Raw genomic sequence first — 27,610 nt, forward strand, 5'->3', positions numbered from 1 at the left:
TGATGGGGTATCAGGCCCTCCTCCTCAATGAACCAAAAGTGACTTTCTGGCCCCCAGCAGTACTAAATCCAGCCACGTTGCTGCTAGAGGAGCTGGATGACCACCCACATGACTGAGGGAGGTCCTAACCCAGGTCACAGGAATAAGGCCAGATCTCAGAGAATCCCCTCCTGGATGCAGAGATGACTCTGTTCATAGACAGGAATAGCTACATGGTCAATGGAAAGAGGTATGCAGGGGCTGTGGTGGTTTCTCCTGAGCAGGAACTCTGGATGGTGGCCCTGCCACACAGAACCTCCATGCAAAAAAAGCGGAGCTGATTGCACTCACCAAGGCACTGCAGATGGCCAAGGGTAAGACCGCCAACATCTATTCGAACAGTAGGCTGGGTAGAAGCTTTCTCTGCCAAATATGAGATGGCAGGAGTGGTAGCCAAAAAGCTACTAGAGGTTTAGGTTACCTCTTGTGATTGGGGTCAGACAACAGCCCTGCATTTGTGAGTTCAATTTCACAGGCATTGCCAATGCCATGGGCACTAATTGGAAACTCCATTGTGCCTACCTGCCCCAGAGCTCCAGGCAAGTAGAGAGAATGAACAGGACTCTTAAATTAAGAGACCTTGACAAAGCTAATTCTGGAGACTGGTGGTGGATGGGTGGATCTCCTTCCTTTCGCCCTCCTCAGGGCATGATGTACACCCTACTTAAACAAGGTGACCCCATTTGAAATAATGTTTAGAAGACACACCCCCCACCACTCTTCCCTTGGCTTTAAGAGGTTGCCCTAGCAGAAATGACTGATCAGTCTGTACTCCAGTCACTGCAGGCATTACAGTCTGTCTAGCCCATGCAGGAATCTGAACTGCCCACACTGAGATGGAGACAGAGGTGGATCCACGTCCTTATCAACCCAGGGACTTGGTTTTTATATGCCACCACCAAGTGGGAAACTTGGAGCCTCGCTGGAAGGGACTGTTTACTGTCATCCTGACCACCCCCATGGCAATAAAAGTAGAAGGCATTGGGGCCTGGGTTCATGCAGGTCACGTAAAATGAGCCGAGGATGAGGATGACCCCCCCCCCCCCCCGCGAGATGGATGCCACTGCCAATGGACCCTGCCGACTGTGGACTAAAGCTAAGACTCAAAAACAATGAGTTCATTGTTGCTCTTTTTGTTAAAGTATAGGTGGGAAATATAGACAATTAGGGCTTGACATAACTATTTCTAGAAAAGGGGGGGCTCTGTGTAGCCCTAGGAAAGGAATCCTGTTTCTGGGTAAATCACACTGGAGTCATTAAAAACAGTCTGGCAGCCATTAAAAAGAGAACATAGAACTAGTTGAAAAGTCAAGCATTTGACTAATCTCCAAAGAAAAAGGGGGAATGTAAGGGCCTATTTAGCCAGAGCAATTTCATCTGGGTTAAACAGTGATTTTGTTGTTATGCAGTAAAACTTAAACTGACCCTGCCCTCTGCGCCCCCCCCCTCCCCAGGGTAACTTACTTGAAAACAAGTCTGGGAAACCAGTAAAATATGGTTGAACAGTCCCTGATAACAGAACCCAAATACAAGGGTGGGTCAGGGCAGGTGGAGATAAGAGCCCAAATGCAGGGATGAGTCGGGCCAGGTGGAGACATCCAATCAGTGGAGCACACATACTGTCTCCCTAGCTACCAAGGAGTGTGGGCCCCACATTTTGGGTGCCTTTTGGGCACCAATTTTGACCAAGGTGATAGGCTAGTTCAAATAGCTACTATGGGGTGACTTGTAATTCAATTGGCCACTCGTGTGTGACCTAGCACGACTGTGCAGCTTTCTCTGTGTGTTGCAATCTCATTGGCCACCTGTGTGTGGCCAGGCTCAACCACATGGCCTTTACTCTATAAAAGTTAGCCTGTGAGGCTGGGAGTCGTTGCTCTCTCTGTAAGAGAAGGCCCCGAATGGTCAGTTTGATTCTTGATGCTTGGTGCAAAATAAAGCTTTGTTTGACCTTCCCTTTGTGTCACTTTTATTCCTTTGATCATGGACCCTAACACCATTCAGCAAACTTATGTTATAGCCACCCTTATCTTTTTCACTTTTGCTTAAAATAATTGACAGGAATGTGCCAAGTTGTATAACTATGGAAGCATGAGGATGTCAACAATTCCAACAAAAATTTTAAAAAATTAATTATGTTCTTCTGATGAATCATGGAAAATCACTGGGCAAATACATACAGCCTAGTATTTCAAGTCTCTATTTCATTTACCTGAGTAGCTGAAAAATCAACACACTGCAAAAACGGGCAGTTTTCTCCTAATGCATGTAAGGACACATCAGTAATACCTAAACAGCCACCTAAATCAATGATCTTTAGCAGCCGGCAGTTGAGTGCAAGAGCAAGGACTCCTTCATCAGTGAGATTGCAGCATCTTTTCAAAGAAGCCTCATGCAGGTATGAACAAGAGGAAGCCACAGCTTTTATTCCTGAGGGAAAACAATTATGTATCAATGAGCTGTACACATATATACATGAGAAATGCAACTGATTTTCATTTTAGCAATCACCGGTATTGATATATCCAACTGTATGTTAGCCTTTTGCGAAGTAGTCCATCTCTGAGGATATACTTATTTTCCAGTGATGCTGTCATCATTAAAACTTTCTTGGAATATTTTAGGAATTCTCTACATACGCTGTAGTATATCATTGAGAATATCTGCAGAGTGGCAAGCCTTTATTGACAACTAAATTTGCCTTTAGGAAATAGCCAAAAGACATTCAGAATCAAATTAGATCATTAAATAATAGATGAATCTCCTTTTTATTAAAACAAAAGTTTTAAAGTAATAAAGTTAATTTTCTTGTGGAGTCTGAAGGGACATCAAAAGTTAAACTGCCCAAATGTCTTACGTGATTGTTTTCATGCTTATCCTTAGGGATCATACTTCCGCCTCTCCATTCTCTCTTCCCCTTTTGACATTTAAATCCAATTAAAATGATGTAAATACACCCTGGAGATGGGTACATGATAATGTGCCACAAAAATAAGAGTATTTTTTGTGAGGCATTATTTGTATAAACATTTAGAAACTTAGGCTTCTTTGTAGTATTAAGAATAGCCTAACTGGCTAACCAAGATGATCTCAAAATACAACCAACTACTCACAAAACTTCCCAGAAACCTAGCTAGTCAAATAAGTTCCTCTTTTTTTAAAGGATTATTTATTTATTTGAGAGAGAAAGAGAGAGATTGAGAGAACTAGTGGGAGGAGGAGCAGAGGGAGAAGCAGACTCCCTGTGGAGAAGGGAGCCCAACACAGGACTCAATCCCAAGACCCTGAGATCATGGGATCATGACTTAGGCCAACACAGTTGCTTAACTGACTCAGCCACCAGGTGCCCTAGTCCCTCTTTCTGATATTGAAGGAAAAGGTTAAAATCCTTTATTGATTTTTTAAAAATCAATAGGGTAAAAATCCTCTAATTCATGTAATAATGACACTGAAAAATGTGGTTGGACTGGCTATAAAAAAACTATGCGTTGTAGGGGATAAAAGGTAGCATAGGGAATATAGTCAATGGTGTTGTAATAGGGTTGTATGATGACAGATGGTAGTGCCATCTTAAAAAAACCCAACCCATAAAAACAAAAAACAAACTATCATTGAACAGACTGATAGGAGAGTGCCTAGAAAATTTAATCTGATGGTGATTTAAGTTTCTGTGGTAATTTTACATCAAGAAAGCCTTAACAAAGTATGAACTGGTAAACAGCAAATCAATTTCAAAGTGTCTAAGCTCTCTTACATGGATGTCCATCCATGTTTACTCTAAATATGTTTCTCTCTCTCTCTTTTTTTTAAAAAAAAGATTTACTTATTTACTTGAGAGAGAGTGTGAGAGAGAGCATGAGGGTTGGGGTGGAGGGGCAGAGGGACCGGGAGAGAGAAACCCTAGGCAGAGGGCTCACTGAGCCTGGAGCTGAATGCCATGCCAGGCTCCATCCCATGATCCTGAGATCATGATCCTGAGCCAAAACCAAGAGTTGGATGCTTAACTGACTGCACTACCCAGGCGCCCCTACTTCGAATATGTTTAAATTATAAGTAGTGACTTAGTGTATCACTTAAATTCCAGCAATGGTTGTAAGTTGGAATTCTAATTTGGATTCTTTATCTTAGCTTGAATATTTCTATTGAATAGAAATATTCTATTCTATTGAATATTTCTATTTCTGCTTCTTTAACATCTTCATACTCACTTTTGACATATTCACTACCCCTTTGTTGTTTCAAAATTATACTAGATGGTGAATAGTAATTTATCAATTTATTCAGTGTTAATAAACATACCTTTTGAAGTTATGGAAATCCTGTTTTCTTTTGAGGAACTTAAATTTAATTTCTTTAGTTTTCTGCAGTTACACAGGTGCAGGAGAGCAGTATCTGAAATATCACAGCTTCGCAAATCTAGAGTTTGGACTTCAGGGTGTAAAATCTGTAAAAACACATGATTGCAAAAAATAAATTTTTCCTATAAATATAAAAGTTTGTTCCATATTTAGTGTTTTGGTGGTCATGACAGACAAATGGTGGATGGAAAATATAGCAAAGAATACAAAAACCTATCTGAGTGCAGATACATACATAAATCAGGAAAAAATATGCCCACTTTCAATTGGAGGTATGGTTTCTAGTGCTGCCACTTTACACATGGCTTTGATGAGATAGCTGGTACAGAGTAAGGACACACCAGATCTGAAAATCTGATAATCAAGGTCACCACCTTGATAAGCATGTGCTTATCTTTTCCCAGTAGTTCTGTTATTAGAGATCCTAGCTATGTGCCTCTGCTCAGCAGGTATGAGTATATATATAGCCTCTATATACTGAACGGTTATAGGATGTGAGTATCACTTTTCTATTACATTTATGTCCTTCATTCTTATTGGGAGAGAGTACAAACAAATCTAGTATTACTGATTGTTTACTTAAGGGCAAAAAACAGCAAATTGATTTCAAAGTGTTCTGAGCTCTCTTCCTTGGTTTTTCCTTCCTTCCTTCCTCGCTCCTTCCCTCCCTCTCTCCCTTCCTTCCTTCCTCCCTCCCTCTCTCCTTTCCTCCCTTCTCTCCTCTGTTCCTTCCTTCCCTCCTTCAGAATGAGGGGGTGGGAAGGGGCAGAGGAAGAAGAGAGAATCTTAAGCAGGCTGCTTTCTACTTTTTTCCATAGTAGAAATACCTTTACTTTTCTGAATAAAAGTAATAAAAGTACTAATGTAAAAGAATCAGACAATATTGAAAAGTTATAAAAATGGTAAAATAACTATTTCTATTTATTAAGCACGTACCAGGAAGGATACAAAAAGTGTGCTATGTACATTATGTCATTTAATATTCTCTCTCAAACACAGGCCCCTGAGAGACTTTTTAAAAATCCAGGAATTGAGGCACCTGGAGCTTAAGTAGTAGAACAAAGTACATAGTCAAAAAAAAAAAATAGCAGAGCTAGGATTGAAAACAGCTTTAATTCTAAAGGCCATGCTTTTATCCACTATAACTAAAATTAACCATAATACCAATACCCAGAGAAAAACAGTATTAGTTCTGATTTTTTTTGAGTTAAAAAAAATGAAAAATGGGATCAGATTATATATACTTATAAGATGAGCACTTTTTACAAAAATGATTTATTGTGGTTGTATTCTGTTCCATTCTATGCACACACCATAACATATTACATGCATTCTACACTGACAAATGCTTCGGCTGAACATTTAGGCTGATTTAGAAAGCAATACAGTATAGTGATTAAGAACATGTCTTCTGGAGGCAGTCTGCCTGAGTTTGAACCCTATGAGTGTGATCAAGCTCTGGTTTTTGTATGTGTGTGTGTGGCCCTCAATGTCCTCATTATTAAAATGGGGATTATATTTTGTAAGAAGTAAAGGTGTCTTGCTTATAATATATACTATACGTAACTGTGAACTATTATTATAAATATTATGATAAGCATATATCATATGCTTTCCATATTTTCTTGGAATTAATGTCAGAAGTAAATTATAATTATATGAAGTGATGGAGTTGTTAAATAATCCTAATGTGATAATCATTTTGCAATGTATAAATGTATCAAATCATCATGTTATATTGTTTGCTTTAAACTTATACAATGTTATATGTCAGTTATATCCCACTAAAACTCAAAAAAATACTAGGACTAAAATTGTTGTAATAGTAATAGTAAGCACCTTTTTAGGACTTTTGATAGTTAATGGCAAGCTGTCCTCCTAAAAGGTTTTTGTTTTTGTTTTTGTTTTAATCAATTTATATTTCAACCAATAGGAGATAAAGGTGACTATTGACCACACCACTGTCCACACTATTTTTTATTACTACTTTTTATTACTATTTTTTTAAGTCTGCCAAACTGAAAGACTGTGACTTTTATTACTAATTAGGTTAAATTTCCTTTTATATGTTAATAGGGATTTATATATTTTCCTTTGAGTATTTCCTAATTCTTTTGTTTTAGTATTTGTTTTGATTTTTCTTACTGGTTTATAGGGATTTTTTTTAATTGTCAAGATAACAAACCTGTGGAACTGCATGTGTATTGCAAATTTTTTCCTACTTTGTTACTTGATTTTGCTTCTTTTTTTTCTTCTAGATATAAGGAAGTTCATATTGTTAGGTAATCAAATCCATCAATTTTTTTCTTCTTGGTTTCTAACGCTGGTGTCATATTTAGAAAGGTCTCTCCAGCCAACTATAAAAAGATATAGGAAATATTTCAAAGAGAGCCATCCAGTGATGCATGCAACTTTGTAATGGATGTTAGATCTGGCTTTTTGAATAATTTCATAAGTAGGACTTGTAAGGATGGAGAACTAGGGAGAGCATCAAATAAATCATATTTGGTTTTTTCTATGTCATTCATTCCTTAGCCCTTTTCTATTCAGGTAAAATTAGGGCTGGTTGTTTGTTTGTTTGTTTTCAGGTAAAATTAGGTTTAAATGAATATTAAGGATTGCCATAAAACAAAAATCTAAGCTACTGCAATATAGGTTAATGGGTGAGAACAAAATGCGGATGGTGGGGAAGTGAAGAAAACCACCAGTTTTCTGTAGTGTCATAATGATTATTCTGTGGACCACACACAAACTAAATACATCCACAGAGCCATTAACAGTAAGAACCTGGGGATATTATTCTACCTCGATAGAGCTAAGCAGACAACAACACTAAAATGTCTATGTTCTGGTGCAAGCTAAATGAAGAAAACAAAGCATTACAGATACCTCAGGTTAATGTTAAAAGAAACACTAATGGCACATCTAACTGCAATTACAATGTTACAGGGACAGTCATGGGCTAGAGTGCTATCATCAGATTCCTTTTGATCATAGACTTTGGGCAGAATGTGTAGTAAAGTCAGCAACTGGTTAGAACCAGAGTTTCTGTAGTAGACAAGTGTAGCGTAGACTAGAGTTTTGGCAGACAGTGATGATGGCTGCAAACCCATTTTACAGTTAAGAGAACTGAGGCTCAATGTCAGAAAGAGTGGCTAAGCTAGGATTTCAGTTCAGGTTAGAAGGCCTTACTATACTTACTGCCTTATAGAATAGCCAATTAGCCAAGCTTAGTTGGCTATCTGGAGGGGAAAAAAAGAACCCCAATATTTTGTTATATTTTAAACTTATTACTGAGCCTACTATATGTCATTGTTCCAAAAATCTGAAACCACATCTAACAGTAAAATGTAATATGCTTGCTTTGCAATTTTACATACTCTTTTTTAAAAAATTTTTTAGAAGATTTTATTTTTATTTATTAGACAGAGATCACAAGTAGGCAGAGAGGCAGGCAGAGAGAGAGGGGGAAGCAGGCTCCCCACTGAGCAGAGAGCCCAATTCAGGGCTCAGTCCCAGGACCCTGGGATCATGACACCAGCTGAAGGCAGAGGCTTTAATCCACTGAGCCACCCAGGTGCCCCACAATTTTACATAGTCTTACCTCACTTATATTTGAATCTGTTATCTGCCCCTGGATACTCATTATTTTAATCAGTCTATCTTTTATGTTTGGAGGCAGAGGCTTAATGTCTGTGATATATCTGGAAATGTTCTTCATGAAGCACCACAGGCATCTGAAATACAAATGCAGTACAGTAAATTACATGGTTTGGTACCAATTCCAAATATTTATGGTCTTTGCTTGAACTCAGACCTTTCATAAACTGGGTGTACATTTGTATCAGTATTTACAACTAAAGCTTGCTAAGATTCGAAAGTCTAGCATGAGCTCTGTCAGGCTTTGACGTTCTTCCTTTACATTTTTTTCTCAGCATACCTCATTTACTAAAAAGCATTCTAAATGACAAAAAAAAAATCACAAAATTTAATTTAATTTAATTAAAAAAATTAAAGTAAAACTGCAAAAAAAATGACAAAAAAAGTTTTTCCTTAGTCAGTATAATTCCTAAGACACAGTTACTACCAAGACTAGTTACAGATTAGTAACCAATATGTAATTAGTAACCAATTAAGTATTAGTAACCAAGTTACATATTCCAAAATAAATATTGAACAAGGGCTTCCTGATTGACAACTTTTATCTATCTAGCAAAGTTTTCACTATTTTTCTTAAAAATTATGTGTATAATGAAACGATGAAAGAACTACAACTGCAAAGACTGCACAAATAGTACACATCATAGAGATAACAAACTTAGTGCCAGGATTGTGTATGTATAAAGAAGAGTTACCAGAGCAGGCAATAATAAAGGCCCATCTGACCCACACATCCCCTATATAGCCTGAAATTCCAACCATCTGAGAAAATCATACTTTAAACAAACATAAATTTTCCTTAAATCTCTGACTACAAATACCTCCAATGATATAACTTGACATTCTTAATGTCCCTCTCCTATCCTTCCCCATTCCATTAGATTATTCCTCCCACTAATGTCTAGTGTATATTTTTTTTTTTGGGCTTTCACACATATGCGTGTGTGCACACACACACAACACAAGCACATTTAAAGAGATGGGGGGAATCACTGTTACCTAAAATGGCCTCACTGTATACTCACTTTTCTATACCCTCTTTCACTCAATAATGTCTTACAGAATTCTTCAGGGTACCAAGTATTAGTGCTCCCTTAATGGCTATATAATATTTCACAGCATGGAGGATTTATTTAGTTATTCTATTTATGAACATTCCACTGTTTCTAGGACATGTTAACATATGTTGTCAAATTATTTTCTAGAAAGTCAGTGACACTTCATAATTCTATCAGCAGTACTAGAGTATTGTATTCCTCCATATCCATCAAGCAACAGGTTCATTTTATTTTTCCATTTATTTCCATTGTCTTCATTTCCCAGTCCCACCTCCCACCACTCCAGGAATCCATTCTAATGTCTAGTGTGTACCCTTTTGTTGTATGTGTCTTTTTAACATGCTTGTTGTATGTATTTCTAATTTATATATCTGACATTTGTCATAGATTTGTTTAGTTTTCACTCACCAGTGTTTTTAAGATCTACATACTCTTTTTAAAAAAGATTTTATTTATTTATTTGAGAGAGAGAGAAAGCACAAGCAGAGGGGAGAGAGAGAAGCATGCTCCCCAAAGAGCAGGGAGCCCAACATGGGGCTTGATCCCAGGACCCTAGGATCATGACCCAAGCTGAAGGCAGATGCCCACCTAGGGCAGATGCCCTAGGCGGCAGAGCCACCTAGGTGCCCCTAGATCTTCATACTCTTAAATATTGGAAGATCCCATGTGTGAAAAGTGGTATCTTTTATTACTTTAATTTGCATTCCTCTAATTACTAGTAAATTTGACATCTTTTTATGAACTTGTTGGTTCTTTAGATATGCTTTTCTTTAAACTGTCTATTCATATCCTTTGCCTATTTTGCTATTTTTTTACTTAAACTTGAACAGGTTGTTTTTGTGGCTAAATATATGACTGAATTTGTATTTGTTCCATAAGTATTCAGAGAATATATGTTCTCAGAGAGATGTAATGTTCTAGTATATCATGTATGTCTAGAAATATCTCTCCATATAAGTATATATATATGCACACAAATATGTGAATATATATGATTGTTTGATAGTATTAACTATCTTCAGTTATTTTTTTACTGAATTAGCAGAATTCTTTTTTTTTAAAGATTTTATTAATTTACTTTAGGGAGAGAAAAAGAGAACATGAGCAGAGGGAAGGAGCAGAGGGGGAGGAAGAGGGAGAGAATCTCCATCAGACTCTGCACTGAACATAGAGCCTGACAGAGGGCTCAGTCTCACGACCCTGAGATCATGACCTGAGCTGAAACCAGGAGTCAGAAACTTAACTGACTGACCCACCCAGGTACCCCTAAATTTGTAGAAATCTTAATTTACAATACTTATATTTTGAAATTAAGTTTTACTTTCATTTACTTGAGTTTTTGCTTTTTGTACATTATTGTTTTATAATGAGAATTTCAAAAATACATAAAAATAGGATGATATAAAATCTCTGCACCATAAGTCTAGAATTTTAAAATTTATTATTTATCATATTGTGTCAGATATGTTTCTTAAGACATAAAACATTTCACACTTGATTTTAGCCAAATGGCTGAAAAGTTATGACATAAAACATTTCAGATAAAAATAAAGCTTCCTTTGCACAACTATATACGTTTCCTCTTTATCTCCTTTTGCAGACACAACCACTAGCATGAAGTTTTTAAAAACAGCTTGTATCCATGATTTTATTTTTACTACTACAGTATATATGCATAAATGCGACTACTGTTTTCTGTATTTGCAAAATGTAGTGTATTAAGTTTCCTACCATGGCTGAAATTGTCAACTGTCCTCGTAAGTGACAATTTTCCTTTTCATAAGACTTGGGTACTAGTTGCAAATTCATGATCATTATAATTTCTTGGGCAATATTCCTTTTATCATTAAGTAATATCTCTATCCATATTATTTTTTACATCAGATTGTATTCAGTCCAGTTTTAAAGTTATTCTATATTTCTTTGGCTTCTTTTTCTAACTTTTTAAAAAGGTTTTATTTATTCATTTGAGAGAGAGAGCATGAGAAGGCAGAGGGAGAGCAAGAAGCAGACACCCCACTGAGCAGGGAGCCTCATGCTGCACTCAATCCCAAAACCCTGGGATCATGACCTGACCTGAAGGCAGATGCTTAAACAACTGAGTCACCCAGGTGCCCCTCTTTTGCTGACATGTTTATAAGACTTGCAGCACCTGGGTGGCTCAGTGGTTTAAGCCCTGCCTTCAGCTCAGGTCATGACCCCAGGGTCCTGGTATTAAGCCCTGCATTGGGCTCTCTACTCAGTGGGGAGCCTGCTTCCCCCTCTCTCTCTGCCTGCCTCTCTCCCTACTTGTGATCTCTGTCTGTCAAATAAAAAATTAAAATAATTATAATAAAAAATATAAGACTCATCTGCATTAAAGATAGCTATAATTTGTTCATTTTAATTTTCCATTTGTCCATGTCCATTTTCAATGCAGCCTACTATTCCATTGTTTGAACACTACAATTTATCTTTTTCTATTTTTGATGAACAGTTAGATGGTTTATAATTTACTATTATGAATAATAGTTATATGAGTACTCTTGGACAGGTCTTTTGTTGCATGTGTGCCTGTTTTTTGATCAAGTATATATCCAGGCATAGAAGTACTTGCTGATAAGGTATGTATATATTTAGCTAAATGCCAAATAGTTTTCTGAAGTGACTGTACTGATTCCTGGAAACCGTATCCCTGCCAACACTTGGCATTGTCAGTCCTTTTAATTTTAGCCAATTTATGAATATATGGTAGCAATGTAATGTGACTTTAAGTTTCAGTATCTTATTATTAATTAAATTGGGCATGTTTTCATTTCCTTATTGTTCCTTTGGATAACCTCTTGAGGAGTATCTGTTCAAGTATCCTGCTTAGTTTTCTTTTGGGTCTGTGTTTTACTTACGATATGCAGGAGTTCCTCTTACATTCTGGATATGAGCTTTCTGTTGGTTATATATGTTACAAATATATTCTCCCATTCTGTGGATTACCTTTTCATTCTCTTAATCATGTCTTATTGTTGAAGAGGAGTATAATCTAATGCAGTCCAATATATTAATATTTCCTTTATGGCAAGTTTCTTTTGGGTTCTCTTTATGAACTCTTTCACTGCCCAAAGTTCATAAAGATATTCTGCAATGCTTTCATCTAGAAAAAAAATCACTAAGTGGGGTGCCTGGGTGGCTCAGTCATTGGACGTCTGCCTTCGGCTCAGGTCAAGATCTTAAGGTCCTAAGATCGAGCCCTGCATCAGTCTCCCTGCTCAGTGGAAAACCTGCTTCTCTTTCACCTACTCCCCCTGCTTGTGTTCCCTCTCTCACTGTGTCTCTGTCAAATAAATAAAATCTTCAAAAAAAAAAAAATTCACTGAATATATTGTTTTACCATTCACTTAAAAAGCATTTTTTTTTCTTTTTAGCAGTCAAAAATACTATATCTAGCTAGGCTATCATTGAAAATAGAAGGAGAGATAAAAAGCTTCCAGGACAAACAAAAACTGAAAGAATTTGCAAACAGCAAACCAGCTCTACAGGAAATATTGAAAGGGGTCCTCTAAGCAAAGAGAGAGCCTAAAAGTAGCAGATCAGAAAGGAACAGAGACCATATACAGTAACAGTCACCTTACAGGCAATACAAAGGCACTAAATTCATACCTCTCAATAGTTACCCTGAATGTTAATGGGCTAAATGCCCCAATCAAAAGACACAGGGTATCAGAATGGATAAAAAAAAAAAACAAAGCCCATCAATATGCTGCCTACAAGAAACTTATTTTAGACCCGAAGCCACCTCCAGATTTAAAGTGAGCAGGTGGAAAACAATTTACCATGCTAATGGACATCCGAAGAAAGCTGGGGTGGCAATCCTTGTATCAGATCAATTAGATTTTAAGCCAAAGACTATAATAAGAGATGAGGAAGGACACTATATCATCCTCAAATGGTCTGTCCAACAAGAAGATCTAACAATTTTAAATATCCATGTCCCTAACGTGGGAGCAGCTAACTATATAAACCAATTAAAAACAAAATCAAAGAAACACATCAACAATAATACAACAATAGTAGGGGACTTTAACACTCCCCTCACTGAAATGGACAGATCATCCAAGCAAAATATCAACAAGGAAATAAAGGCCTTAAATGACACACTGAACAGAAGGACATCACAGATATATTCAGAACATTCCATCCCAAAGCAACAGAATACACATTCTTCTCTAGTGCACATGGAACATTCTCCAGAACAGATCACATCCTGGGTCATAAATCAGGCCTCAACCAGTATCAAAAGATTGGGATCATTCCCTGCATATTTTCAGACCACAATGGCTCTGAAGCTAGAACTCAATCACAAGAGGAAATTTGGAAAGAACAGAAATACATGGAGACTAAAGAGCATCCTTCTAAAGAATGAATGGGTCAACCATTGAAAAAATTCATGGAAACAAATGATAATGAAAACACAACAGTTCAATAATCTGTGGGACACAGCAAAGGCAGTCCTGAAAGGAAAATATATAGCAGTACAAGCATTTCTCAAGAAACAAGAAAGATCTCAAATGCACAATCTAACCCTACACCTACAGGAGATGGAGAAAGAACAACCAAGAAAGCCTAAACCCAGCAGAAGAAGAGAAATAATAAAGATCAGAGCAGAAATAAATGTAGTAAAAACCAAAAAAAAAAAAAAATAGAAACAATAGAACAAATCACAAAAATTATGAGGTGGTTCATTGAAAGAATTAATAAGATTGATAAACCCCTGGCCAGACTTATCAAAAAGAAAAGAGAAAAGACCCAAATAAATAAAATCATGAATGAAAGAGGAGAGATCACAACCAACAGCAAATACAAAAAAATTATAAGAACATACTATGAGCAACTCTACGCCAACAAATTTGACAATCAGGAAGAAATGGATGCATTCCTAGAGACATATAAACTACCACAACTGAACCAGGAAGAAATAGAATACCTGAACAGACCCATAACCAGTAAGGAGATTGAAGCAGTCATCAAAAATCAAATGTCCATAACCCCATCCCCTTCTCCCAACCCCCCTCTCCCCAGCAACCCTCAGTTTGTTTTGTGAGATTAAGAGTCACTTATGGTTTGTCTCTCTCCCAATTCCATCTTGTTTCATTGATTCTTCTTCTACCCACTTAAGCCCCCATGTTGCATCACCACTTCCTCATATCAGGGAGATCATATGATAGTTGTCTTTCTCTGCTTGACTTCTTTCACTAAGCATGATATGCTCTAGTTCCATCCATGTTGTCGCAAATGGCAAGATTTCATTTCTTTTGATGGCTGCATAGTATTCCATTGTGTATATATACCACATCTTCTTGATCCATTCATCTGTTAATTGACATCTAGGTTCTTTCCATAGTTTGGCTATTGTGGACATTGCTGCCATAACCATTCGGGTACACGTGCCCCTTCAGATCACTACGTTTGTATTGCAATTGCAGTAGTGCAATTGCTGGGTCATAGGGTAGTTCTATTTTCAACTTTTGATGGAACCTCCATGCTGTTTTCCAGAGTGGTTGCACCAGCTTGCATTCCCACCAACAGTGTAGGAGGGTTCCCCTTCTCCGCATCTGTCATTTCCTGACTTGTTAATTTGAGCCATTCTGACTGGTGTGAGGTAATATCTCATTGTGGTTTTGATTTGTATTTCCCTGATGCCGAGTGATGTGGAGCACTTTTTCATGTGTCTGTTGGCCATCTGGATGTCTTCTTTGCAGAAATGTCTGTTCATGTCCTCTGCCCATTTCTTGATTGGATTATTTGTTCTTTGGGTGTTGAGTTCGCTAAGTTCTTTATAGATTTTGGATACTAGTCCTTTATCTGATATGTCGTTTGCAAATATCTTCTCCCATTCTGTCAGTTGTCTTTTGGTTTTGTTAACTGTTTCCTTTGCTGTGCAGAAGCTTTTGATCTTGATGAAACCCCAATAGTTCATTTTTGCCCTTGCTTCCCTTGCCTTTGGCAATGTTCCTAGAAGATGTTGCTGCGGCTGAGGTCGAAGAGGTTGCTGCCTGTGTTCTCCTCAAGGATTTTGATGCAGTCCTTTCTCACATTGAGGTCCTTCATCCATTTTGAGTCTATTTGTGTGTGTGGTGTAAGGAAATGGTCCAATTTCATTTTTCTGCATGTGGCTGTCCAATTTTCCCAACACCATTTATTGAAGAGGCTGTCTTTTTTCCATTGGACATTCTTTCCTGCTTTGTCGAAGATTAGTTGACCATAGAGTTCAGGGTCTATTTCTGGGCTCTCTATTCTGTTCCATTGATCTATGTATCTGTTTTTGGGCCAGTACCATGCTGTCTTGATGATGACAGCTTTGTAATAGAGCTTGAAGTCTGGAATTGTGATGCCAACAACTTTGGCTTTCTTTTTCAATATCCCTTTGGCTATTTGAGGTCTTTTCTGGTTCCATATAAATTTTAGAATTATTTTTTCAAAAATATTTTATTTTTAAGTAATCTGTACACCCAGTGTGGGGCTTGAAATCAAAACCTGAAGATCAAGAGTCACATGCTCTACTGACTGACTGAGCCAGCCAGGTTTCCCCCATATTTTGTTTAATGATCAATCATTAGTGATGGACATTTTGGCTGTTTCCACTTTTTGGCTATTGTGAATACTGCTGCTATGAACATATATGTATGAATATTTATTTAAATATCTAGTTTCAGTTCTTTTGGGTATATACCTGTGAGTGGAGTTGCTGGGTAATATTAATATTCTACATTTAGCTTTTTTTTTTAAAGAGATTTTATTTATTTACTGGCCAGAGAGAGAGAGTACAAGCAGGGGGAGAAGCAGGCAGAGGGAGAGGGAGAAGCATTCTACCTGCTGAGCAGGAAGCCTGATGTGGGGCTTGATCCCAGGACCCTGAGATCATGACCTGAGTGGAAGGCAGATGCTTAACCAACTGAGTCACCCAGGCACCCCTCTTTGTTTAACTTTTTGATGAATTGTCAAGCAGTTTTCCCCTTTACTTAATATATGGCTTCCTTTAATTCTTTGAATATGTTTATAACAGTTTCTTGGAAGTCTTGCTAAGTCCAACATCTGAGTCGTCTCTAAGGAAGTTTCTGTTGCCTATTTTTCTCTGCATATGGGTCCAACTTTCTGTTTCATTGTCTTGAAATTTTTTGTTGAAAACAGGACAGTTTAAATAATATAATGTAGTAACTTTGGCTATTGATCCCACACATTTGTGATTGTGTTTTTAGTGACATGGCTGGACTATTTTAGTGAAGTCTATTTCCCTCACTGTATGCAAGCTCTGATTTGCTTCTTAGTGGGCACAGCTTGGATATAAGCATTGTTACCCTAGTATGTCAGTGATTTGGGTAGGGTTCTCTCTGACTATCATTCTCTGATTATTCTGTTAAATCTGTATTGCTATCACACCCAGCTGTAAACCTTCATGCATTACAGATTAATTGCTCTAATGTTTTCAATAATGTGTGGGGGTACAAGTTGCTCCACAATGTCATCCAAATCATTTTAGACTCCTTTGTAGGATTCATTTCTGAGATCAGTGTTTAAGATTTGTTCCAACCCAGGGCAGGCTCTTGTTAGATGTCCCTTTCCCTGGTTCTCTCTGGTAATTTTCTTAGCCTATGGTTTAGTTTGCATCTCATATGAAGCTATCAGACTCTTTGTTAATACTTATTTAGATTTGAACTTCCTCCATCCTCTGTTTCAAATAAAATCATTTTCTTGACAGCTTCAGAATTCTTTGTTTTGCAGCCTATCTTTCTTCCTGGGAAAAAAATCTCTAAGCTACAATTTCAGAGCTGGTAACAAGGATGATTATATCAATCTCTCTGAGTGAAACCTGTGCTTTAGGAGCAGAGTGCTGGGCAGTAGCCTCTGCTCTTCTCAGCTTGCCTCTTCTAGGATGGAACCTCCAGCCACGAATGAGCTGGGATAAGGGAGATCATCCTCTAAGTATTCTCAGCATGCCATATTGAAATAGAACTTCTCCTCCATAAGTGTGGGCTAGGTGGAGGTAGAAATTCCCCAACCGTCAACCATACTCACCCATCATTTAGCCTGTGAACAAGTATCTAGGGAAGAGTGTGATAAGAAATACTGGCATCCTGTTTTTTTCCAGGAAAATACTGAAGACCTTGACAAGGAGCTGGGGGGAGAGGTAGTTCTATCACCTTAGCTATTCCCACCTACAGTGGAGGTATAGTTCACACGTCATAGACTGCTGTTGTTCTGAGTTTCAAAAGATTATCTTGAATGAATGTTTTTTCATTTGCAGTATGCCCTTAGGAGGACTTCCAGAGACTTGAGGCAGTTGATTTTCTTTTATAATTTTCAACTTTTATGCTTATTCTGCTGGAGAGCAGCTCTATGGACCTCCTCATACTTTCTTTTGGCTAAGTCTTCCAAATATCATCAATCCTCTCATCCATTTAATACCTGTATCCCATTAGGAAGAAATTATCATGACTCCTTTTCTTTCAAATATGTACTTAGGCTCTTTTCAAATAAGTTGGTCATTTTAAGTTTGCCTAATTTTCAGTACAAGGTCCTTCTATCCCAACTGATTCTACAATAATTCTTTGAAAGAAATGGTGAGAGAGAGAGAGAGACAGACAGACAGACACAAAGACATAGTAATGTATTTTTAAAAATCCATTAAATTGCTAAATTGTTTTAAAAATTGAGGTGAGATAGTTTCCCAACTTCTGGCTGGTGGTAAGTTAGGCCTTTCATAGTTCCATAGGTATGCTAAAAGGTAAGGTCCCAGCTGCTCTTTATTTTGGCCATTTCTCAAGTGGGTTGTGTTTGTAGTAAACAGTTCTGAGAGATGAGGTATTGTCTCCCTTGAAGACAAAGGGCAAGTTTGCTTATTGGTTGTTATAAAACTGTGTATTCCTTGAGCTCAGGTTTTTTTCCTACAATATACCCACTGCTCAGGCATCCATCTTAGCCCTCTGTGTCATCCACATGTGATTTAGGGAAAAGGACAAATGAGATAAACTTTTCATGTGGCTTGCTGTGCTGTAACAAAGTCTTTTGTCTCTAGCCCAGAAATCTTGTGTCTTCTGCCACTACCAAACAGTATGAACCGTAACAGTCTCATCAAGTAAAATCAAATCCTACATCTAACAATTTTGTGGTGAGAATGGGATGCTAATGGAAACATAACTTTATAGAAGAGGGAAGAGAAAAGTTTTGTGAGCCAGGTCTGGGCATATGAGACTCCTTGGGATCTAGTAGCAAATGCTCTCCCCATTTACACCACTTTGTGCTCTACCCAAAATGATACTTTAAAAAAATGGTACTTCTTTACCTTTACTCAATGTGATGGGGGAAACAAAGGTAGAAGAAAAGTTATTAAATTTCCTTACTGCCTACAGTCCATTGACAAGTCCATGAAACAGGAAGAGTGACATTCCTCTAAGGACTCAACTGCCTCGATGTTGAGACTTCGCTAAAGGCAAAAGACAATCCTTGCCCAATCTGCTCCCCCTTCCCTGGATCCTGTAAGTCTACTTTAACATACAAGAATTCTTTTGGAAACTTCCTTTATCTCTACCCCCCACAAGATATATGTTGGCAATCATCCCCCAAGCATATGGCCCACTGATATACATCTGGGGGGTTCATGACTAAGGTTTTATTAGACAGTAATAAATGAGTTTTTCCTAACAATAGCTAGCCCCCTCAAGGTCCTGGAAACCTTGCTTCCAAAATTCCTTAGAGACTTACGCTATCTTTAACTCTTTCCCAACTATAATGAGCCACTCCTCATAACCCCAGTGCAGCTCTTTCTGTCCACAGGCCCTGGCCCTGTGCTTTAATAAAACCACCTTTTTGTACCAAAGACATCTCAAGAATTCTTTTGTGGCTGTTGGCTTTAAAGCCCAACATCTTTCTTACATTACTTACTGCTTACTGTACAATGGTAGAGTCCCCAGATTCAGTGTTTCTTGCCTGTAATGCATCTCACAGATTGATTAGACATTCATTTGGGACCTCTGTGTTACTCTTTTGGAATGCAGCCCACTGCTTGTGTTGACATGAGCCCCTTGTGTTGCTGCTGTGTGTCTTGGAGGTGAAGGGGGAGTGACATAAACACACTAATGCTCATACTACTTGTTGTGCAATGAGTAATAAAGTCCATTTGCCTTTGACCCAGAGCCTCTGTTTTACCAGCATCCATGAAACAAGACCAGACTAAAAAAAATGTATTAGCTTATAAGAAGGGTAAAATCAGACGCTATACTGACATTCATTCCCCTTATATTTTCCTTTATGCAGATTTCAGCTACATTTTAAATGTTTTCCTTTTCCCCCCAATGCCATCCTTGTTTCTGCTCTCTCTTCCCAGTCTTTTTCATTTGGCCCCTTTAAGGGTCATCTTCTCTGAGCTCAGCTGTCTAGCCTGTGCCTTGTATTCTCCACAGTAAATGCTTTCCTCTTTCTGTTCTAGTTCCCTCTAGCTGTAACACCAGGGAGCTGGGACAGAAACAAATTCAGTATTTTGAAAAATAATGCTATGAGAACTATTAAATGGCTCATGAAGACTATCCAAAAGTGTGTTGATCAAACAAAGAAAGTTTATTAAATTTATCACAGCAAGGACTTTAACAGGGTTTTGGTAGTATCTCGATAGGGGCAAGTTATGTAAGAGCACATGCAGGATTCTCCCTCCAGGATGGGGAGTAGGTTGATATTGGGCAAAATCTGTGATTTAACAGGGTAAGACTGATGGATACAGGGTCTCAAAGCAGGCCTTGGTGAACAATCTATCCTGATACACATAATGTATGTTTTAACAATCAAGATGTTTGTTCTAGTAATCAAACATTTGTTTAGATAAACAGATTGCAAACATTTCCTGGAGCAAGTTATATTGACATAAGTGACCTCAGTTTTCAGTGCCAAGGGTTGACACAGGTGGTCTAAGTTCTCAAGACAAAGATGAAAACTGGCCAGCTAAAATTTAACAAAATCTTCAAAGGCTGTTAAAAAAGGGGGGGGGTGCTGGAGTGGAGTGGGAGGATGGGTGAAGTAGACATCTCACCCAATATGAATCGCTCCAAATTTTATAGTTAAAAAAAAAAAACCCCATCACTTGGGTTTACATGGTGAATTAATGTAACAAAGAAATGATTTTTGGCAAAATGGCCTACTTCTAATATGAATGTTGCATAAAATTTGGTCTTTTCTTATCCCCATATTCTCTCTATTAAACTTAACAATGGCTTCATCTATCATCTATTAGGAATTTACTCCTAATCTTAAACTCAATCCTTGATCTGCCCATTTGATATTTCTAATGCATGTTTTGATTTATTTTTCTCATAAGACACTTGCTTGTCCATAATTATCTAATGTTAATCACCATTCTCCTGGTCAACAAAGCTGAAAACTTTAATTTTTGCTTTTTTCCTTTCCTTGATCTTTCTCTTTAAAACTATTCACCACATCCCAGATCCAAAAGATTCTCTAAGGCAGTGCTATTCCAAGTGTTAGTCAGTGAGGAGATTAGGAACTCATGCAAGGATGTAAACCAAGCAGTTTCCTGCACGGAGAAGTCTCGTCCTCTGGACTAAACAGGGCACTCAGTAAAAGAATTGATTGTTACTCTGGATCAAGCTCAGAAATAGCTTGCTGACCAACTACTATCCTGAACACATCTTTTCCCAAAAGGATTAGGAAGTGTGATTCTCAAGGCAAATATGGACCCTACAGGGGACAACACCCAACATGACAATGGTCATGTGGTCATCTTCTTGCTTTATTTTATTTATTTTTAAAAAAGATTTTATTTATTTGCAGAGAGAGAGAGAGCAAGCACAAGCAGGGAGAGTGGCAGGCAGAGGAAGAGGGAAAAGCAAGCTCCCCACTGAGCAGAGAGTCCAATGTGGGGCTCTATCCCAGGACCCTAGAATCATGACCTCACCCAAAGGCAAATTATTAACTGACTGAGCCACCCAGGCACCCCAATCCTTTTGCTTTACTTCCAAGTTCTAGATAATTTTTCTTAACATGTTATTGTTTCCTCTTTTTTTTTTTTCAGTAAGCATTATGTTTTATTTATTTATTTTATGTTAGTTGTTTATTTGTCAAGTTGTTTATTTGGCCACAGCCAAACTTACAGAAAGATGCAACCCCCAGGGGTATAGTGAATGCTCCAACAATACGAAATCACAGATTACTTGGCCAGAAAGCCTAACAACTGAGGTTTTCTCAAAGCACTGGAAGTCACGGTAGTTATTCTCCTCAACACCAACCTCAAACCTAATGTCCTTCCTAACTCACTAAGCACTATGTTTTATTTTTTTAAGACTTTATATATTTATTTGAGAGAGGGGGAGCATGTATTCATGTATATGAGCAGGGAGAGGAGCAGAGACAGAGAATCTCAAGTAGACTCCACACCATCAAATGTGGGGCTGGTCTCCAGACCTGACGGGGAGGTGATGAGGGGGGTTTGTGTGTGTGTGTGTGTGTGTGTGTGTGTGTGTGTGTGTTGAGGGGGCAGACACAGAGCAGGATGGGGGGCTAAATCCCACAGCCTGTGAGATTATGACCTGAGCCCAAACCAAGAGTCTGAGGCTTAACCAACTGAGTCACCCAGGCACTCCAGCATGATGTCTTAAATTTCCATCCATATACCTCTACTCTTCACTTCCCTAACAGCTGCATAATACTCGATGGCACCTTGCCCAGTGATGGACTTTCCAATTTTCTGTCACCACAATGAAATTCTGCAATGAACATCTTCACATGTGTCTCCCTGTTTGGGCTCTTTTTACCTTTTTCCAAGATTCTGTAGTAGATTCCTAAGAGTCTCTTTATTCTCAACTTCTCTCTAATTCAAATCTCTCTCTACTCCCAGAACCATTCCAAAACCTTTTATAGCTCCTACTATACAGGAATTAAACACTGTTATATCATTCTGGTTCCCAAAGCTCTACTCCAAATAATATGGCTTTATGTCATACTACTCTGCCATTCATGTTATATTCTCCAGCCAAATTGGAATGCTACTTTCTGGTGAAATACTGATTTCTGGTCTTCTCCCATATTTCTAACTTTCCAGCTTGTCAAGCCTTTGCCCTTACTATTCCACTCCTTCTTGGATGCATTTCCTCCAATTTCTAACTATAAGATGCTTCCAATCTTCAAATACAACCCCCTTTACAAAGCCTTCTCCTAGTCTTGTATATTCTTTTCCTCATCAGAAATTTCAAAACACTTTGTTAATCCCTCTTTTGTGCTATCATTACCTATACTATTGCTATTTATACATTTGACTTATGCCAGTCCCATAAGACTGTAACTTCTTTCTGCTAGTTATTTCCCACAATCATCAGCATAGTGCTTCATATGCCAAATGTGCACTTTAAATACATGCTTACCCCAATATTGAGCAACTCCTGAAAATAAGGAACTGTGGCTATGAAGAGATAAAAGACTTGATTCTGGTCACAGAAGTTCAGAGGATCATTTGTATGGATGTATCAGGGAAGCGTCAGAATAAAGACAGGAATTCAGCTAGACTTTGGTCTGTCTTCCTAACTTGCACTCTTAACTACTTCAACTATTTTTCACTGAGAAAGAAAATCCTATTTTGATTAGGCATAAAATTTAAGCCAAGAATGAAAGCAAGATACTTTACTCAGGACTCTACCCAAGCCCAAGTTACACATAGAAGAAACAACAGATTTCTCTTATAAAAAGTGACTGTGGGGGCACCTGGGTAGCTTAGATGGTTAAGCATTTGCCTTCTGCTCAGGTCATGATCCTGGGGTCCTGGGATGGAGCCCACATCAGGCTCCCTGCTCAGGGCAGTCTGCTTCTCCTATGTCCTCTGCCTTCCCACCCCCATCCCCACTTATACTCTCTTGAGCATGCTCTCTCCACCTCAAATAAATAAAGTAAAATCTTAAAAAAACAAAAACAAACATGACCATGGACTGAGGGCCAGAAACTTATGAGATATAATGTAAAGGTTACATCTCAGTGATTTCAAAAGCACTCAGCAGGTTAAGATAATTGTTCTCCTCAGCCTTAATTTTTACATAGCAATATTTTAAATGTAATATTAATGAACTGAAAGGTCTTGGAGAGAAGCAATTGCCATTATTACTGCAAATTCCAGCAAAATATCCCATGTGAAATAATAAAAATAGCTAACACTTGGTGGTGCTTATTACTTTCTAGGGTTAAAATGGAATAACATGGATACACTTGAAAATCCCTCAAGCAGACAAAACCAGTTAAGTCATATAAGTGAAACTTAATCTAGCTTATATCATGAATATGAGAAACTTAACCTAGGTCATTTCTTGTAAATGTCTCTGATAATGATAAATAACACTTAAATCACCTTTAACCAATCCCCTGCCATCTACAAACTCCCATTTAAAAAAAATAATTCCAGTATACTTAACATACAGTGTTATATTCGTTTTCAGTGTATAATGTAGTGATTCAACAATTCTATACACTACTCAGTGCTCATAAGTGCACTCTTTAATCCCCTTCACTTATTTCACCCATCTCTCCACACTCAACCTGCTGCCCCTCAACATACCATAAGTTCGTTTTCTATATTTTCGAATTTTTGCTTGCTTTGTTTCTCTCTTTGCTCTTTGCTTATTTGCTTTGTTTCTTAAATTCCACATAAGAGTGAAATTGGGGGACAGGGGTCAAGATGGTAGAGGAATAGAAGGCTGAGATGATATCAGGTAACAAGAGATCAATTAAATAGTTTATCATACCATTCCAAACACCTACAAATCCAACAGGAGGTTGAAGAGAAGAAGAGCAGCAATTCTAGAAATGGGAAATTTACTACTTTCTGAAAGGTAGGACCTGTGGAGAAATGAATCCAAAGTGAGGGGAAGATAGACCGTGGGGGGATGGGCCAGCTCCTGGCAAGTGGCAGAACAACAGAGCACAAAATCAGAACTTTTACAAGTCTGCTCCACTGAGGGACATCACTCTAGAGGCTAAGCCAGGGTGAAGCCCACACAGGAACAGAGTGGTCTCAGGTCCCATGGGGTCACAGAAAAATCGGGGATATCTGAGTGTCACAGAGCTCATAGGTATTAGAGCGGGGAAGCCAGCTACAGAGACAGAGCCAAGGAGTGAGCTTTCAACTCAGTGTTACCTTAAACCGTGATCACAGTAGGGCCACTGCTCTGTGAGCAGGGACCCCACAAGATGCGAGGCGACCACCCTGGAAGAGCACAGGAATCTCCTGGGTTTGGAGACTCAAGGAGGGGCTGTGTGCCAGAGACAGAGACGCTTGGTCACAGGCTGGGTAAGCTCAGAGGATGGCTAGAGGCCAGGGAGATGGTAGTGATTGAGCGTATTCCTCTGAGAGCGCACTGAGCTCTAGCCTCTTCTGGGTCGGAGACTGGGAGGCCGCCATTCTAATTCCTGTCCTCCAGAACTCTACAGAAAGTGCTCAGGGAATAAAAGTTTCCAAAATCAAAACCCGAGTGGATTACTTAGCCCAGCCCTTGGTAAGGGTGGTGCAATTCTGCCTCTGGCAAAGACACCTGAGAAACACTACAACAGGCCCCTCCCCCAGAAGATCAGCAATCCAGCCAAGACCAAGTTCACTTACCAAGGAGAACAGCGGAATTCCAGAGGAGGAGAAAGCAAAGCATGGAATTCATGGTTTTCTCCACATGATTCTTTAGTCTGGCAAAGTTAATTTTTTTAATTTTATTTTTTTCTTATGCTAATTTTTTAAACTTTTATTCTTTTCTCTTTTACTGTTTTTTAACTAGTTTATCTTAAAAATATCTTTCATAAAAAAATCTTTTTGAACCTTCATTATTAAAATCATATTTTATCCTTCATTGTATCTAAAATTTGTTTTTTGTATACACATAGGGTTTTTTCTTCCAAAAAAAAAATTGGGGATAGAACTTCTTCTAATAGAGCAAAATATACCCTAAATCTAGCACAGGGATTTGTTCTACTCTCCAGCCTGAGCAAATTCTCCCCACTTTCTTTTTCTTTATTCTCCCAACCAATTTATCTTATCAACTCCTTTTTCAAAAGTTTAAAAAAAAAAATTTTCATCTTTTGAGTCATATTCCATCCCTTCACCATGTTTACCCTTATTTTGTGTGTAGTATATATAAAGTTTTTCATTCTTTAAAATTTTGATAGGTAGTTCCTTCTTAGACACCAAAATACTCCCAAATTTAAATGGGTTACTCTGTTCTATTCACCAGTCTAATATATATACTTTCTTTTCATATTTTATATTTTTTTCTTTTAAATGTTTTTTTTCTGAACTTCTTTTTACCCCCTTACTTCCCCCCACGATTTGGGATCTCTTCTGATTTAGTTAAAGCACATTTTCCTGGGGTCTTTGACACCCTTTTAGTATTTTATTCTCTCCTTCATATATTCTTATCTGGATAAAATGACAAGACAGAAAAATAAACCATTAAAAAAAAAGGCAGTACCAAAGACTAGGGACCTAACTCATGCGGACATTGGTAAGATGACTGATCTAGAGTTCAGAAAGATGATTCTCAAGGTGCTAGCTGGGCTCGAAAAATGCATGGAAGATATTAGAGAAACTCTGTCTGGAGAAATAAAAGCCCTTTCTGGAGAAATAAACGAACTAAAATCTAACCAAGCTGAAATCAAAAAAGCTATTAATGAGGTACAATAAAAAATGGAGACTCTTACTGCTAGGATAAATGAGGCAGAAGACAGAATTAGTAATATAGAAGACCAAATGACAGAGAATAAAGAAGCTGAGCAAAAGAGAGACAAACAACTACTAGACCACAAGGGGAGAATTCAAGAGATAACTGATACCATAAGACAAAACAACAGAATAATTGGGACTCCAGAAGAAGAAGAGAGAGAGAGGGGAGCAGAAGGTATATTGGAGAGAATTATTATAGAGAATTTCCCTAATATGGCCAAGCAAACAAACATCAAAATCCAGGAGGCACAGACAACCCCCCTCAAAATCAATAAGAATAGGTCCATAACCCATCATCTAATAGTAAAACTTACAAGTCTTAGTGACAAAGAGAAAATCCTAAAAGCAGCCTGGGAAAAGAAGTCTGTAACATACAATGGTAAAAATATTAGACTGGTAGCACACTTATCCACAGAGACCTGGCAGGCCAGAAAGAACGGGCATGATATATTCAGAGCACTAAATGAGAAAAACATGCAGCCAAAAATACTATATCCAGCTAGGCTATCATTAAAAATAGAAGGAGAGATTAAAAGCTTCCAGGACAAACAAAAACTAAAAGAATTTGTAAACACCAAATGAGCTTTATAAGAAATATTAAAAGGAATCCTCTAAGCAAAGAAAGAGCCTGAAATTAGTAGACCAGAAAGGAAGAGAGACAATATACAGTAATACACACCTTAAAGGCAATACAATGGCGCTAAATTCACATCTCTCAATACTTAACCTGATTGTAAATGGGCTAAATGCCCCAATCAAAAGACACAGGGTATCAGAATGGATAAAAAACAAAACCCATCAATATTCTGTCTAGTAGAAACTCATATCAGACAAAAAGACATCTCCATATTTAAAGTGAGCAGGTGGAAAACAATTTACCATGCTAATGGACACCCAAAGAAAGCTTGGATTGCAATCTTTATATCAGACAAATTAGATTTTAAGCCAAAGGCTATAATAAGAGATAAGGAGGACATTATATCATACTCAGAGGGTCTGTACAACAAGAAGATGTAACAATTTTAAATATCTATGCCCCTAACATGGGAACAGCCAACTATATAAACCAATTAATAACAAAATCAAAGAAACACATCAACAATAATACAATAATAGTAGGGGACTTTAACACTCCCCTCACTGAAATGGACAGATCATCCAAGCAAAAGATCAAGGAAATAAAGGCCTTAAATGACACACTGGACCAGATGGACATCACAGATATACTCAGAACATTCCATCACAAAGCAGCAGAATACACATTCTTCTCAAGTGCACATGGAACATTCTCCAGAATAGATCATATCCTGGGTCACAAAGCAGGCCTCAACCAGTACCAAAAGATTGGGATCATTCCCTGCATATTATCAGACCATAACGCTCTGAACCTAGAACTCAATCACAAGAGGATATTTGGAAAGAACCCAAATACATGGAGACTAAAGAGCATCCTTCTAAAGAATGAATGGGGTCAACCAGGAAATTAAGGAAGAATTGAAAAAATTCATGGATGCAAATGATAATAAAAACACAACTGTTGAAAATCTGTGGGACACAGCAAAGGCAGTCCTGAGAGAAAAATATATAGCAATACAAGCCTTTCTCAAGAAACAAGAAAGGTCTCAAATACACAACCTAACCCTACACCTAAAGGAGCTGCAGAAAGAACAACCAAGAAAGCCTAAACCCAGCAGAAGAGATATAATAAAGATCAAAGCAGAAATCAATGAAACAGAAACAAAAAACAAACAAACAAACAAACAAATCACTGAAAC

At 38.0% G+C, this 27,610-nt stretch overlaps 1 protein-coding gene across 3 annotated transcripts in view; it reads right to left on the bottom strand.

The window, feature by feature from the left end:
• Positions 1 to 27,610, bottom strand: part of AMN1 (antagonist of mitotic exit network 1 homolog) — a 63,228-nt gene that overhangs the window by 26,085 nt on the left and 9,533 nt on the right. For all 3 annotated transcript variants that reach the window (XM_059404797.1, XM_059404799.1, XM_059404796.1), the window contains exons 2-4: positions 8,002 to 8,134; positions 4,339 to 4,483; positions 2,252 to 2,469 (exon numbers count right to left, since the gene is read on the bottom strand). In XM_059404797.1, the coding sequence (XP_059260780.1) occupies positions 2,252 to 2,469; positions 4,339 to 4,483; positions 8,002 to 8,118 (480 nt within the window). In that variant the 5' untranslated portion in view covers positions 8,119 to 8,134. The remainder of the gene's footprint in view (positions 1 to 2,251; positions 2,470 to 4,338; positions 4,484 to 8,001; positions 8,135 to 27,610) is intronic.

This window comes from Mustela nigripes, chromosome 6 (genome assembly GCF_022355385.1).
Source record: "Mustela nigripes isolate SB6536 chromosome 6, MUSNIG.SB6536, whole genome shotgun sequence".
Lineage (NCBI taxonomy): Eukaryota > Metazoa > Chordata > Mammalia > Carnivora > Mustelidae > Mustela > Mustela nigripes.